The 16054-nt window shown below is 49.9% G+C and overlaps 1 protein-coding gene across 2 annotated transcripts in view; it reads left to right on the forward strand.

Annotated features, from left to right (window-relative positions):
- Nucleotides 1-16054, forward strand: part of LOC146831135 (uncharacterized) — a 351402-nt gene that overhangs the window by 124884 nt on the left and 210464 nt on the right. For both annotated transcript variants that reach the window (XM_085604104.1, XM_085604105.1), the window contains exon 3: nt 775-864. In XM_085604104.1, the coding sequence (XP_085460230.1) occupies nt 775-864 (90 nt within the window). The remainder of the gene's footprint in view (nt 1-774; nt 865-16054) is intronic.

A 16054-nucleotide genomic window follows, 5' to 3' on the forward strand; every position in this document is an offset into this window, starting at 1 on the left:
TGTCACTTATACCACCATGACACATCTGACCCCCGCAGCCACAACTGCCCGATGCCACCTCTGAAAAACAGGTTTGCTGGTGCCATAGAGAGCGGAGCTTTCAAACTGAAACCCACACACTCTGGCACAGACACCCCCCTGTGGTGCCCCCAGAGAATGCCAAGTCACTGACGGTCCGGCCAGAGATCCCACAGTGAAAGTCCACATATTGTAACATTGTAACATTGTAAAAAGGCAAAAACATTGACCTTTTTATGGCAAGATTTGCTAACTGACCACTAAATTTGGGGAATGTGGTGAGCAGACCTCTTCTTTTCTAGGTCACACTACCGGTGGTGATCCATCCTTGTGTATTATACATTTGTGCGCAAAAAGCTGAGATACCGCGTCGTACATTGCCAAAGATACTTGTTACTGGTGTGAGTTGTTTTACATCGGATCTTTTCTTTGATAGGTTTGTCTATTATTTATATAATGAGTGTTTGTATTCCTTTTTATTCATTAAAACGCATTTCTGTTGTTCATTGGCAAACAGATCAGTAACACAACCATGCTATCCTACACCAAGAGACAACGCCTATTGCTTTCCTGTGGTTAGTGACCTGGGTCATTGTCAGATACCTAAGACTGATTGATGGAGTTGTCACCCTGCCTCTCACCATAAGCAGAAACCTTTTGCTTTTGAACTACTGCCTGTGATTAGTGCAGGAACTAGCGAATGTTCTAGAAGAGCTTCATTGCCCTAACCCCGTGTGCTGTTCAATTTTCCCTCAGGGGTATGACTTCTCTTACCACCATCGAAACTGAGTACATTAAGAACCTCCAGAAACAAGTGTACCTGCTAGAACTCGAAACATCATTTCTATATCCTTTTATGAATAATCTACGACTTGAAATAAAACATTTCTTTCTCTTTGTTAATGTTTGCGAATGGCTGAATTGTTTTAATGTATGTAAGATCTCGGAAATTGTTATTTTTTCTCTAAGTTGTGTTTCCTCTACTCAATGCTATTTTGTACCTTCTGCTGCATGTGTTTGTCGCATTATTTTCCATGGAGGTCGGGTACCTTTCTCATCACTGACCTTTTCGGGGTGATTATTATTATGAAGTCAGAATTGTAGTCAGTAGATTAGATTTATTTGTCTTCATATATTTCCACAACTTGTTCACGACAGAGGTAACCTATGATTCTTAATCGTGATGCTTCTACACTGTAGGTCTATCACCCCATTGTCCGCCATTACCAAGTGTTTGGAACATCATGTTTCTGTCCACCTCAGTTCACGCTTAGAGAATAATAATAATAGAGGCGCTAGTAACGCCCACAGCTGCTTCACCACAAAGCGCCCCAGCGCTGAGCTCCAAACTCCCGCAGTCCGCATGTGCACCAGTTCCCGTAGAATCAGCTCAGGCTAAACAGCCAGGGGACATATCTACAAGGACGGCGATAAATAGACGCAAAGCGCGCTTGGCGCTTATCTATTTATCGCCGTCTATCGCTTGATTATATCGCCCTGTTAGCGCGTTATGTACAACGCGTTTCCCCAGGGCGATATAATTACCAGCGATAGCGGGGAGATCGCCATTTTGCAGGGAACTTCGCTGGTTTTCCAGAGATGTTCCCTGCAAAACGGCGATAACCTTGCTGCTACGACCCACAGGGTCGTATCAGCACAATCCACCCCCATTATAGGTATGCCTAAGTCTGCATTTTAGCAGACGTTAGTTTTTGGAGAAAACAGCGTTTTTCTCCAAAAACTAACGTGTGCTAAAATGCTGGGGCAGCCTTGTAAATATTGTGATGTGGACAACAGCGATATTTACAAGGTTGTCCTTCCCAGTGACGCCCACTTTGCATCTCATTAGAGATGCAAAGGGAGACGTTGGGTAAAAGGGTGCTAACATGCGCAAATGCATGTTAGCACCCTTTTGTTAATAGGGCGATATTTTTATCTCCGCTTTTTTGGCTTTAAAAGCCAAAAAAGCTGAGATAAAGCTCTTGTAAATATGCCCCCAAATTTATTATTTTTCCGGAAGTGGGATTCCGAAGTGGGGCCTGACGAATTGAAAGAGTCAGCGAACTCCAGAGTTAGGCGCTAGATAGCTAAAAGAGCTGCGGACAAAGCGTGCTCTCCTAGCCTTCGGGATGCAGGCTAGCATGACCCGAAGATCTAAGGCTCCTCAGTGGAGCATACGGTTTGGTGAAAGAGTGCAAGTAGCGTGCGCCATTATTCACAAAAGCCTTGTAACCGTAGCACAGGGCTTTACAAGAAAGGCTCTGCTTTACTGGAAGCCAATGCTGCTTGGACAGCGCGGCGTTCATGCAGGCTCGTTTAGGGAGGTTCAGCAGCAGACGCGCCCCTGCATTCTGCACTTGTTGGAGTCCCTTCATACGACTTCATGACCCCCTTAGATACAACACATTGGAATGGTCCAGCCTAGACATAATTAAGGCTTGGACCACTGTCTCCTTTGCAGGTTCTGGTAAGAAGCAGAAGATTATTGTGAGGATCTTTAAAATCCAGAAGCATTTCCCAGCAAGGGCCGTGATTTGTCTGTCGAAGGACAGCTCCTCATCAAACAAAATGCCCAGGTTTTTAACCTTAGGATTGGGGCTGGGTATGGGGCCAAGAGTTTCAGGCTACCAGGCGTTCAACCAGATGTTAGGTTGTTTACCCAGGATCAAGACCTCTGTCATCCCTACATTCAACTTAAGGCAGTTTAGATCCATCCATGAGGCAACCTCTGCAAGTGTAGCGAGGAAGCCATGAGGGCAGAGTTCTGCGAGAGGGTGATGATGAGCTGCGTCATCAACGTACGTGATCATTGTGAAGCCATGGCATTCGATGACCTCAGCTAGCGGCACATTTATATATTAAATAAAGTTGCACTCAGGGAGGAGCCCTGAGGCACTCCCTGCTGCAGAGGAAGCATGTTGGAGTGATAAGGTTTTTCAAGCACCTGAAAGATGCACTTCTGCAGGAAGGAGGCAACCCACAGCAAGGTTTTGCGGCTGACACCGCATTTCCAGCGGCATTTTATCAAGATGTTATAGGACACGGTATTGAACGCTGGGGACAGGGTTAAGACTGATTTGCATATGGCTGGGTTCAACCTGTAGTGGCATGGGGAGCAAAAAAAGATGGATTTAGGCACAGATCGTTTTTTTGCTCACCATGCCATTCCAGTTTGGACCCAGCCATATGCAAATCAGTCTTGACCCTGTGCCTCCTGTCCCGAACAGTCCCGAACTGCCAGGCCAGGTCCTCCCTGGACTGGAAACAAGCATCCTAGGACCGATTTTCGGGGTTTCACCCCTCTTCAGCCAAGATAGCTTGATTCCAGTAGCATGGAGAACACGGGACTCACGTCTGAGCATATCCGTCCCACTCGGGGTGATAAATGCAAAAAGAACTATTGATGGACAGAATGCAGAACAATGTCATACATTCACCCCAGTACAGAGATCTGGGCCTAAATCCATAGGGTTTTTGCTCACCATGCCATTCCAGTTTGGACCCAGCCATATGCAAATCAGTCCCACTCGGGATGACAAATGCAAGAAATGGTAAGATGAACATCCCCTGCTTCATTCCACGTCATTATTTCTACAGTACTGCAATCCAGACAGACATCCAAACACTAGTGGAGGGAGACCACAGTCAGTCCTCAGTCTTTATAGATGTTCTAAAAAGGAGCAGCTGCTCCTTGAGTCTTATGTTTTACAACGATTCATTTGACAATGTGCTTGCCCGCTCTGGAAACCCTTGTCCCCTTTCTTACACCCTCGTATTCAAGCTTGCAGTCAGAAGAGTTTTTTTTGTGTTGCAATTCTTTTATTGTAGCACAGTAGCATTGAATATACAATAACAGGAAGAGGCATCCTCTGACAACTGCATGCAATAGCAAGTAACCATAGCAATGCAAAGATGTGTGCAGAAACACCAGCGCATGGGAGCGTAAATAGCTTAGTATCACCATTGGCAGCCTTCCCCACCCCTCCAAAGTAACATACATGCTAATAAATAAACACACAACACATTTCTTGTTTGGGTAAAGTTGCTGCAGGTTTATTACATACACCGTAATGTAATATGGTGGGTTATCCTACGGGCGATCCAAGGGCAGGCAAGCAACTGGGCCTCCTGCCCGCCTGATGAGCCAAGCAGCACTGGGGCGAACCCCATCTGTGCTGCCCCTTCTGGTGATCCTCTTCCCGGATCACGTGACACATGGTCCCTTATTACTCACGCCCCTTTCAGGGTGGAGCATAGCATAGCAAACCCCCGGTTGTTCAGGCCCACAACCGCCCGAAGGACTAACGGGGCGAAAACACGGTTTTCCTAGAACCTCCCATGAGGCTCCTAGGATTTGGCTCTGGCACCCACTATGGTGCCGCTCAGAGGTACTCTTCTGTACCCCTCTGCTTCCAGATCGCCCTGTAACTCTGCCACAGCTCTCGAGGAGGCCTCCGTCGCCGCCAGAGCCCCCCACCAAAACAGCTATTACCCTTACCTGCAACCTCTCATCTTTAGAGCCTCCTGCAGATCTAGAAGGAAGAGATCCATCCCTGCTGGTGATAGATGAACCCCATCTATATCACAATAGCCCTAGACTTTAGCCTGGATCAGCTGGTGTCTGATGATACAAAAGGCCCTTTTGGCCTGTGAACTTGTGCCTAGAACGAATCACCCCATGCGGGAAAGTTCCACTGCCTCCCATGACTCAGCCCCAAGACAACTCTGGGCGGGATGATTTCAGACACCATGGCTCACATTGCCCCATCTATTTGCTGATCTTATCTCGCTACTGTCCTCTTAGCACCGTCTGTGCCTGAACACCTGTGTTTCCCATCTATAGGACAGCAGCCCACTTTCTAGGTGACCACTCCCACAACCCGCCTGCCTACTTTGGCTATTGGGCAAGAAGGATTATCCTTAACATTTGAACAGTCCCTTTGCTTTCTAAATCATGACGCACAGGAATGTTTATAACTAGAAGTATGTGACAATGAGCAAGGGTGCCATCCCGCCCTTGCCAGGCATCCCTTATTCCTTATGGGAATTTCGCCCGCTCAGCTCCCTCAGTGGTGGAACCCCCTAGGCATACCAGCTTAGAGAATCTGTCCGATTTAATACAGTGCGCACTGTCTGCAATCTGGTGCCTAACAATAAGGATTGACTAAGTCCTACTTTACCCCCATCCTAGAATACTCCCAGATGGGGGTGTGGGGGTTCACACTGCCCACCCTGAGCAGCCCCAGCGGTGGAAAATAACCTGCTCCGTTAAATTTTAATTTTTGTTGAACACTGGACATGCCAAATGTTCTTTTTGCTTTTTAGCCTTTTGTGCTTGACACCTTGTTTCCCCATTTCATGGGACAGCAGCACACTATTTTGGCTGACCGCATCCCCACCCAGCGAGGCAAATATAGCTAACCGGGCGGGGCATTAGAGCTTAACTGCAGGAACATGTCACCTACCCTTGGTTCTGGGGTGCCCTTACTTCGCCCGCTGACCAGACGATTGAACAAACCCCTTTGATTGCTAAACCCTGGTGAACACTTTAATGGTGTCCAATCTGGTTTGAAACAATATATGTATTGTGCCCACTATTGGCGACAACTCACCCTTTTGTGCAGTGACAACTTACACAGCGCACCCCGCTTGCTTAACTGCCGTCGGATCACAGATGCACAGATCTACTGTCCATCTCTGACCCTAAATGCTTTAAACCCGCAAAAGTGTTGGAATCCCAGATTCCCAGTTTCCTGTTTAGCCGCAGTACACCCTCAGTGGATCCGCTAGGCTACAGCTTTCCTACCCTTTCTTATCCAGGTTGCTGACCCTGCACAGTACCTTCCCCCAAATGCTTAATGCGTTTATATCCCATATTCAGAGATACTGAGGTGCCTTAGTAGTGTAACCAGGCAGCAGCTCATTGCAATTACTGCAATTAACCTCTGACCCTCTCCTAGTTCCCATCAGTGATGTCCTGTTTTGATCTAAAAGAAACTTGTTTTTATGGCTGTCGCCTGAAACACTAACACCACATTTGACTGCAACAGACTCCCACACATCACTGGCATGAAAATTAAGTTGGACAATAGTCTTTAAAACCATCCTTTTAAGAAATATTCCTGGTCAACAGGGCAGGAATCTGCATCTCAGAGCAGGCTCGATCAGGTGACACCCTGAAAGGCTGGGGCCTGTGCCCAAAACCAAAAGCCAAAGACACACAATTGATGGACGGAATGCAGGACAAATCAAAACATTCTCCCCCAGTCAAGAGATCTGGGTTAAATCCATCATTCTTTTGTTCACCATGCCACCCCAGTTTAAACCTGGCCATATGCAAATCAGTCTTTACCCTGTGCCTCATGGGAACAGTCCAGCCCGAACTGCCAAGCCAGGTCCTCCCTGGACCGGAAACAAGCATCCTAGGACCGGTCTCGGGGCTTCTCCCCTCTTCAGCCAAGATAGCTTGAGTCCAGTGACACAGTGAGCCCGGGACCTACGTCTAGGCATACCCGGCGCACTTAGGGCGAGAAAGCAAAAGACACACAATTGATGGACAGAATGTAGAACAAATCAAAACATTCTCCCCCAGTCAAGAGATCTGGGTTAAATCCATCATCCTTTTGCTCACCATGCCACCCCAGTTTAAACCTGGCCATATGCAAATCAGTCTTGACCCTGTGCCTCATGGGAATAGTCCAGCCCGAACTGCCAAGCCAGGTCCTCCCTGGACCAGAAACAAGCATCCTAGGACCGGTTTCGGGGTTTCACCCCTCTTCAGCCAGGATAGCTTGAGTCCAGTGACACAGTGAGCCCGGGACCTACGTCTAGGCATACCCGGCGCACTTAGAGCGAGAAAGCAAAAGACACACAATTGATGGACGGAATGCAGAACAAATCAAAACATTCTCCCCCAGTCAAGAGATCTGAGTTAAATCCATCATTCTTTTGCTCACCATGCCACCCCAGTTTAAAACCAAAAGCCAGCATATATATGGACCCTCATCATGGCAACGTTTGCTGATGCCCACGAGCTGAAGCCCTTCACGTCGCCATCGCCAGAAGACAGCACACTCGACATGGCCCAAGCACACCCCGGCTACGGACCCACAACCCCTACCCCCGCCGCCCATCACCTCGAAGCAGCCTAGAAGGTGGCACCTAGAGGGCAAATAAACCAACCCGACGGGCCCTGATCTCGCTCCGTAAAATTCCAATTCTGCCCGCAGGCACACAAGCGCAACTTAATGCCGCTCAGCCGGAACCCATCGATTAGCGTGTAGCCCAACAAGGGGAATCTTCAATCTACTCTGACGGCGCTGCATGGTGTCAGCAAGACACAACGGGACGTCCAACTACCAAGTAGACTGGGAAAGAGTCTACCAGGGTCAAGGGAGGGCTCAACATGGCTTGTCCGGACATACTCTCCGACCGCCCTCCCGAAATTATGCACCCAGAACAACCGATACCGGGGTCTATGAGGTCGCGAACCCTGGAGAAGGAATGACAGTGGGGTGTAAGTGCAACCTGTGTGCCATAGTTAACTCTAGTCGCAACTTCCTAATAACCTGCCTAGAAACTCCACAAGATCCGAGTGGGCGCCCGAACACCCGACGAGGACTGGGAGGCAGAGCACCATCCTCCCGAATGCCACTGTCCAACCAACGTGGACAATCTGTCACTTCCAATTGGCGGTGGAAATAGGCTAAGATTTACCACCTCCGGTCATAAGAACCAGACAAACTTGGATTTTGTTGGACAAACAGTAGCGCCACCGCGTTAACTTTGCAAATCATGTGAGAGGGCTTCAGGAAACGAAAGAACAGCCATAATTGTGTCATTGTCGAATCACCGCTTCACTGGCCTACTTTAAAACTACTGCAATCAGGGCAGCCCCTGGTACTGTACCACAATACACATGTACGGTATCCTGTAGGCCATATAATTCATTGCTCTGATTGGTTGGAGCATAGTGACACGTACTAGCGGGCCCGGCTAATTGTAACCCTACATGCGGCACAACTCGCCACATTCCCGTCTCATGGACCCCACCCACAATCCAACCCATGCAAACGAAAGGAATACGGCAGCAAAAGCTCATTTAAGTGGTAATCCAATACGAGTTGCGCCGTTCTTCCTAAATGAACCACTTCCGCATGCCTGCCAATTGGAAGAGGCCAATGCTTCTCAATTCAATTGAGTAGTCAGTGGGTGACCCTCTAGCTTATCAGAAATCGCCCCCCAAACATTTGCACCTAGGAGGGGCAGAGTTGAAATTTTAGCAAACCTCTTTGCGACTGTGGGAAGCAATCTAGGAACTCATCAACTCACTACTACCCCGTCTGCTGCTCCGCATGAGGGCCACTCCGTTCTGCCCCTTCAAAATGCTTCCAAAACTTTGACCGCAATCCCATAGGTCGCTACTCTGGAAATCGAAGGAAAGTTGAAGGTAATGCCCGACTCGTTCACCTACACATGCATCAGCCATTTTGTGCAATCTCAAGGGGTGAAATACGGCAGAGAGCAATGCTCCTCCAACCGTAGCTCACCCTCCTACACTGCCATGACTGCCTTAGACCTCAGCTCCACGCTGGCATCCCCGAGTTTCAGGTAGAAGGGGCCCGCTGCCTGCGTGAACCCTCTGTGCGGCGATACACTGGCCCCGGCAAACTGCTGCACCGTACTTGGAGCCCCTGGGAGAGCAGAGGCAGCCCAGCTGGGTGAGAGGACCTCTTGGCGGGTGCCCTAATCAGCACGCTGCGACCTCACCACATGCAAACCACCGCCCAGCAGCCTGGCCCCTCGATGTGCAGGCCAGAAAGCAGGGGTAGTGAAGCGTGACCCTTCAGCATTAGTGCATGAGAACAGTAGAACATTTTCTCCTCTAAATCCCTGTAAACATAGCCTGCGGTAGGTGCAGCTGACCTCCGCCTCTAAGCGTTGTTGATCAAAGACAGTGAGCATGGCTGAAATATATAGAGCATTCGGCGCCATGAAACACGAGAGATGATCCTAATGGCCAGATCCACGAAACTATTGCACTAATAAATAGCCTTCACCCAGAGCTGCTAGACACAAACAAAAGCCACATCATCGCCTGCACAATCTGTATTCTGAGTCGGTCCCCCAGGCACCCCTGTGTGCCACCAACTTTTGTTCTGTTCAAGCCTCTGTTTGCCCTGCTGTCATTTCTCTGTCGTTATGCAAAAATGCATCTCCCTCATCTGCGCCACGACTGCTCCCATGCGACACCCCTTTCACACACATCACCAGAGCTGCAAACAAAACAGTGAAGGACCTGCATCAACCGGAAAGAGGGCCCTGTATCTGAGCCCCTGCCGGCCCCCATGCATCCGCACCCACAATGACATAGTGCACGTAGGGGGGCAAGCACATCATGACCGCGCACCCCTCGTCCTTGCGCTGGATCCATCAGGCATCTGGCCACTATTGGGGTCCGTGCTCAGCCAGACCCCGGGACAACCGGACCATGCATGCTGTGTAGATATGTAATGCCCCCAGCATTAAAACCATGTGTAATCGAACCAGGAGATTTCAGGTCAAGCTAACCCCAATCCTACGAAGCAAGAACCAACCCACAGCAGTTCCTAATTAACAACCATCCCGCATCAAACAGACAGGACGGAAAGACCGCAGGAACATCGCACTCCATGCCTACGCCCGCAGATTAACAACACAAGTAAAGAATCAATGGCCTAAGCAGGGGCGTAGAGATAGTTATTTTGACAGCCTTTTGGCGTTTTTTTACAGCGCTTTACATGACAGCCTGTTGTTTTAGGTACGGGGAGATTACGAAAAGTCCAAGCCTCCCCCCAGACTCGATCCCGGTTCTCCAGCTCCCCAGCATTAAAGTCTGCTGCCCTAGCCATTAGGCCAAACAAACAAGCAATAGCAGAGCAGCAGTTTACATTCCTCAAAACAGCTGTATATAGTTATCCCAGTTCGAAAGTGAATTCCATCTAATCCCAACGAACTAGACCCAGGGTGAAATTCACGCTCCACTGCCCCAGCTCACAAAAACCCAACTCAATCTCACAGAAATGGGCCCTGGGTGACCTGTACGAGCTCAGCATGTCGCAGACCGGACCAAATAGAAATTCGCTCCACCCGGCAGCAGTCCTGCCATACCAATGGGACCATCCATCGGAAAAGCGAAGTTTTCCCGACGCAAAAGACCATCAATCCCTCCGCCCCAAATGACAAGAAAACCGGAAGGGAGGGGGGCGCAAGCACGCATCTAATTATTCCCAAAACCATGAACCATCACGGGGCGCAGGGCAGGAGCTTAGCGCACTCGGGCCCTGCAACCCTACGCTCATTTTGTCTTCGGAAAATTGGAACAAACCAATAATTTAAATGCGTAGAGAACCCACAAAGCCTCCCCGGGGACAAAGCACGCCTCCAACCACTCCCGGAACCGTGAAGCTTGTAACATTCAACGGCAAGGAGTACTGCCCTAGTGAGCCATGATATTAAGTGCCCGCCTTCCGTTCTCAGTTCACACGAAGCTTCACTACCATCGGCTGCTGTATCCCGCCTGATTCACGTGAGCTAGATCACCCTAACATATAGAGGTACAAGCTGAGCAATCGGTGCGAGGCGGGCAAGGTCCGAGCTGCCTGGGGTTTAGCTTCACGCACCCATTGAGCCTCTTGGACTCCCTCAACACCACTGTAGCACACTCTCGGCAGGAGTGCCGCGTAGTGCGCTAAGCTCCTTCAAGCTGCACAGTCAGGAGGGGGGAGGTGAACCACGAAGACGGATACTGCCCATTGTGACTGCTCAGTTTAAAGTGGTGACCAGGGCACGACCGGGATGTTTACAGCCGATTCTACTACCCGGACACGGCTCTATGGTTCCCCATACAACGCCGGGCCGGGCGTGCCCCAAAGCCAGCAGAAATGCCCCGGGCTCCCACAAGAGGAGGGGCGTCAGTTTCACAGGAAAATAAATGCAATGTCAGATCAGCATGCATGTTGCGCGCCCTCAGGAAGATCCTCCTAGTCAATACAATGTGGCAGCTACTCCTGCCGGAACTTGCCCCACTGCGCCCTGACACTCGCTACACAAGCCCCCGAGACACACCGCGCACTTCAATTATTTGGTTTGCTAGGGCGGAGGCGGCCTGGCTGCTGCCAAGGCGGGGGCGGCGTGCACTCGTGGCACCTTCCCCCGTGCCTAGCGCCTACAACCGTTGCCCGCACAGTCGTCTCTTGCCACCCCAGAGTGCTAATTGCTGAGGCGGGGCACCATGTATCCTGCCGTGACAAGGAGGGCCCACCCGTTCCCGTGGTATGCTCCCCGCACCCAGCGACCAACTAATGAGGTCCAGCGACACCGCACAACCGGGCCGTGGGTCCATAGATCCCGCAACCGAATCAAAGACACCTCCGGCGGCCACAGCCCATGGCCTGCAACTTCTGCCCCTGCCCAGCTCCACTCATGCTGCCAAGGCTCCAACCGCAGAAGTATTAAATCTAGGTCCATGCTCTGCTGTGCCCTCATCGACAAGGAACCCACATGGACGGACCAAGGAAGCCCTCACATCCGAAAACCCGACCCCTACTACACACGGGGCCTCGGGTCCCCAACCACGCTACTCGACTGACACCCCGCACAGCCCTATACTGAAGGGGAAATACTTGTGTGGGAGTGGGTTAACAATACCCCTGTACTCACCAAACAATGCTGATGTGAGGACTAGACAGCGGAAGAACCAACTCCAGACAATGGATGAAGACGGCGTGTCGGGCGCGCAAAAGAGGGCGCCAAGATGGTGGGGGAGGCCTATATACCCCTCCCCCAGTCCTAGCGCCCCAGAAGTGACGCACCCTAGCATGCCGTGACAAAGCTGAGGGGACTCCTCCCTGAGTCCCTGCCCCTAAGGGGGAGTGTGGGGTGCCCCGATGATACTAGAGGGCTGCCCTCTTTAGTGGCCCCCTGCGGGGGCCTCGGTCAGCCACATTTCGCATCTGCTATATATTAACATGGAAATGCAGTGGTATAAGGAAGTGCACAGGCGGTATATATCAAAGGTAGGGGAGGGGGCTAACTGGGAGAATGGATGCGATACAACAAGCTGCTATTTCTAAGTTCGGTGCACGCGACAAAGGGGGGGGATGAGCTGAGCTGTCCCTTGTAAACAATTCCTGGGGTTGTCTGGCGGATGAGGCACCAAGACACCAGGTTAGCAGCCCACTAGAGTGTTGGAGTGGCCATCACTTCCCGTTATGTTCTCTGTTACTTCTATTGCAGTTGCTGCTGATTTGAAGTGGGTGAGTGTCAGACCTGAGTGTTCTGACATGTCAGTGTATTCTGTGAGGAAGGCATTGTCGATGGGCGAGAGGGGCCATATGCACAGAGCATGCCTTGGGGGCAATAGTGCTGCTGGTGTCAGATGTATATCATTGTCTAACTAGAGATGTGGGGGGTGTCAGTACAAGATGCATGGTAATATTTGTGTATGAGGAGAGAGGGCGGTTCCTAAGAGGGCTATACAAAGGGTGTTTAACTTCCCAGTTTCCACTATTCCTGGTTTGCTCGAGGTGGGTCCCCCGCAATGTTGCATGGTCCCGTGTGGTGGTGATGGGGGGTGGGGTTGAGAGGGGGTGTTGGAGGTGAGGGGAGAGAAGAGGAGAGGAGAGAGAAAGAAAAAAAGGGGGGATGGGAGAGAGAGAGAGCGTCTGGCCAGAAGAATGGGAGGGAGAGGGTGGGGGGCTGCGGGGTCAGGTCATAGAATAGGTGCAAGCTCCAGTTGAGATGGGGGGAGAGGAGAAGGACTGGTAGAGCAGTTAGAGGGTAATGGTATGGAGGAGGAGAAGGTGGGAAAGGGAGATATGTGTGCAGGCGGAATGTAGATGTGTATGTGTCAGTCATAAAGGGTGGGCGTGGGGAGAGTGATAGGCAGGGCAGGGAGAATAGAAGGATGGGGCAGTGTGGGCAACTAGCGTAAGAGGAGTGCTATAGTGAGTGAAGTGAAGTAGAGTTGGGTGCGGGCAGATGCAATACCCAGGGAGAGTATGAAATGCTGAGTGTCATGAGTCAGCTGTGGGGGGAATGTGGTCAAGGTCTCCTGCTGCGTTGGCGTCCATGGCGCAGTCCTCTATTCGTAGGAAGGGCACCCAGACCTGTAAAAACAGGTCAGACTGGTCCTGTAGGTTGTAAATAATTCATTTGTGGGAGGCGGTATTTATCATTGCCACCAACCAGGCCTCCTGTGAAGGCGGTGTCGGCGACCTCGGTTGTCGTAGGATATTGGTTGTGGCAACTGCTGTGTGAAAGAGTCGGCGTTGTGCCCGTCAGAGCTCTGGCGAGTGTCGCAAGTAGTACAGTATAATGGCGGCGGAGGTGAGCGGCAGATGGAGGGGCATAGAGGTGCTCAGAGTCTGGCCCACATAGGACCAGAAGGGCTGCACCGGTGGACACTCATATATAATATGCGCTGTATCACAACATGTATCTATCTGCACATCTCCAACAGCTCACTTGTGGGAGCAGACCGGCCCTATGTAGTTTCATCGGCGTCCAGTGCCAGTCATGCAGGACCTTGAAAAGGCAGAATTTCAGACGCATCTCTCTTGTGCCCTTATCCAGGGCCTCAAGTACATCTGTCCACTCATCTTCTTCATAGGAGATTGACAGCCGTGTTTGCAATTTGGCATTAAGAGCCCGCAATCGGGGTTGTGAGAAGAGGTGGGAGGAGATGACTCCATAGAGTCCAGAAACAACTCCTTTGTATTTCCCCCACGTGTGGAGGTACATTATCACCGGTGAGCTTGACAAGGTCCAGGGGCGGGCCTAGAAATCTTTTCATACATTCCCGCAATTGGACATACTTCCAAGATTGCGATGCGGGAAGGCCAAACTCTTCTCTCAACGGCGTGAACGTTTTGAATTCACCAGCAATGAGGAGCTGGTCAATAATGTGGATGGCCGCTGCCTTCCATTGGGGCCAAGACTGACTCAGTCTGGCGATGGATATGCCCGCATTCCTCCATATGGGGCCTTCACATAAAGTCTAGGATCTCAGCAGGCGGTGTGCTCAGTGCCAGGCCCTCTGCATGGCTGATAGTACCGAATGGGCGGCATGTTGTCGACTTATCCCTGTTCCATATAGGGCAGAGAGGCCTGCCTCAGCTGCTAGCAAGTGATTTTCAACATGTACCCAGTGTGGCGTGTCTGGAGTATCCACCAACATGTACGTCAGCTGAGAAAGTTGGAGGGCAAGGGCATAATGCTCTATCGAAGGAAGGCCCAGTCCTCCACTGGTGCACTGGGCCTTGAGTTTTGGCACGGCCAGGCGGGGTTTCGAAGAGCCCCACATGAAGTCCTTGATCTTGGAATCTATGAGGTACAGTGTGGTAAGGGGCACCTGGATGGGGAGCATGCCGAGGGTGTAAAGAAAGCGCGGGAGTGTAACCATTCGCACTGCCTGCACTCTGCCCCACATGGAAAGCCCCAGCACTTTCCATTTCTCGAAGTCCCGTTGCATCTAGGTGTTCAGTGGGTTCAGATTATCCGAGGCCATACCAGCCATGCCTTTGTTCACCAAGATGCCAAGATATTTTTTCCGCAAGGGTTGCCAATGGAAGGGGAGCCCATGTATGGCCACTTTCGTGGTGTCAGGAACCCAAGATTACAGATAGGTTTAATTGCGCTTCGAAGACTCAAAGTTTGTACACCCCGAGCAATGGAACGTTCATGGGTGGAGCTGACTCGGAAATGGCGCCAGAAAAGGCCACCAGAACTGAGTAGCTGTTAGCGTTCTAGTGTTTGGCAGAGAACGCGCTGGAATCCTAGGTGAGGCTCGCGCTGCCTAGGAACTGCGCACTTCACCAAGAATTCTAGAGAGTCAGGTGCGCATTCCAGTGCGCGCTGACTAGAAGAGTTTCAGTTCTCGCTCGAAGGCTTTTCAGAATCTACCCTGAAGAGTTTTCGGAAGTTCAGTAGATACAAGTTCGAAATCTGAGTTCCATGAAGTAAAGTGACTTTTGAGGAGAACAGCAAATCTTAGTTGTGAAGATTTCGCACCGAGTCGTCAGGAAGAGGAAGCAGCGTCAACAGGAGCATCTGAAGGAAGCACAAGAAAAATGAAGCTAAGTTAACGAGTGTATATTTGTCACGTCAGAGAACTGAAGTAAATTACCGAAAGCAAAAGAGTCATAGAACTTACTGTGAGGGAAGTGGCTTTACTGTAATTCTTCACAGAGATAACGAGTAGTAACGACAAGTCCTGAAAAAGAATTGCAATATAGATTAGAACTCTTGAGCAACTACAAATAATAGAATAGGATAAAACCATACTTACCACAGAAATAAGTCGTCGAACAATAGCTAAGTACTGAGAGAGAAATACCACCACGAAAAGAGAAGAAAGCATTAAACACACAGATGAATAATTACCAATAGGAAAAGACCTCAAACACCGTAAGTAGTATACCAAATTAAAATAGATAACGTCAGGTTTAAAAGAAAGCAGAAGTTCTTAACAGATAAATGTAACTATATTACAGGTGTGCAAAAAAGAAAAAGAAGCTGTGAATTAAGGCAGATACCAAGGAAGATAAGACATAGGAGAGTAAAGAGAAAAATAGGAAAGTAAGTGAGAAGCTCAGAGAGAAAGATTTATATGAGGCAGATAAACCTTGGGTTCTAGCTATTTCCTTTTTTTTAATTGCAGACGAAGAATATAGTTAATGAAATAAAAGCACACACAGAAAAGAAATAGAAGAGAAGCAGAGTTCTGAAATTAGCATGGTAAGGAAATAAGGCAATAGGGGTTAAGAGATAAGAGAGGTTAAGGACTAAAAGTTTATGATAACAATAACTTTTATCTACAGGTTATCTCTTCAGCAAAAGAAGTCTGCTGGACGGACTCCTGAAGGAAGCCGCAGAACAGTCTCTTCTCTCTTTTGTTATTTTATCCACTTTCCCCCTTCCCCCTAGATAGCCACTCTAGAGACTTGTCACACTAAGCTCTGGATTGCTGTCGGGGTGGATTTGGGAACTAGCATCT

This window comes from Triturus cristatus, chromosome 5_1 (assembly GCF_964204655.1).
Source record: "Triturus cristatus chromosome 5_1, aTriCri1.1, whole genome shotgun sequence".
Taxonomy (NCBI): domain Eukaryota; kingdom Metazoa; phylum Chordata; class Amphibia; order Caudata; family Salamandridae; genus Triturus; species Triturus cristatus.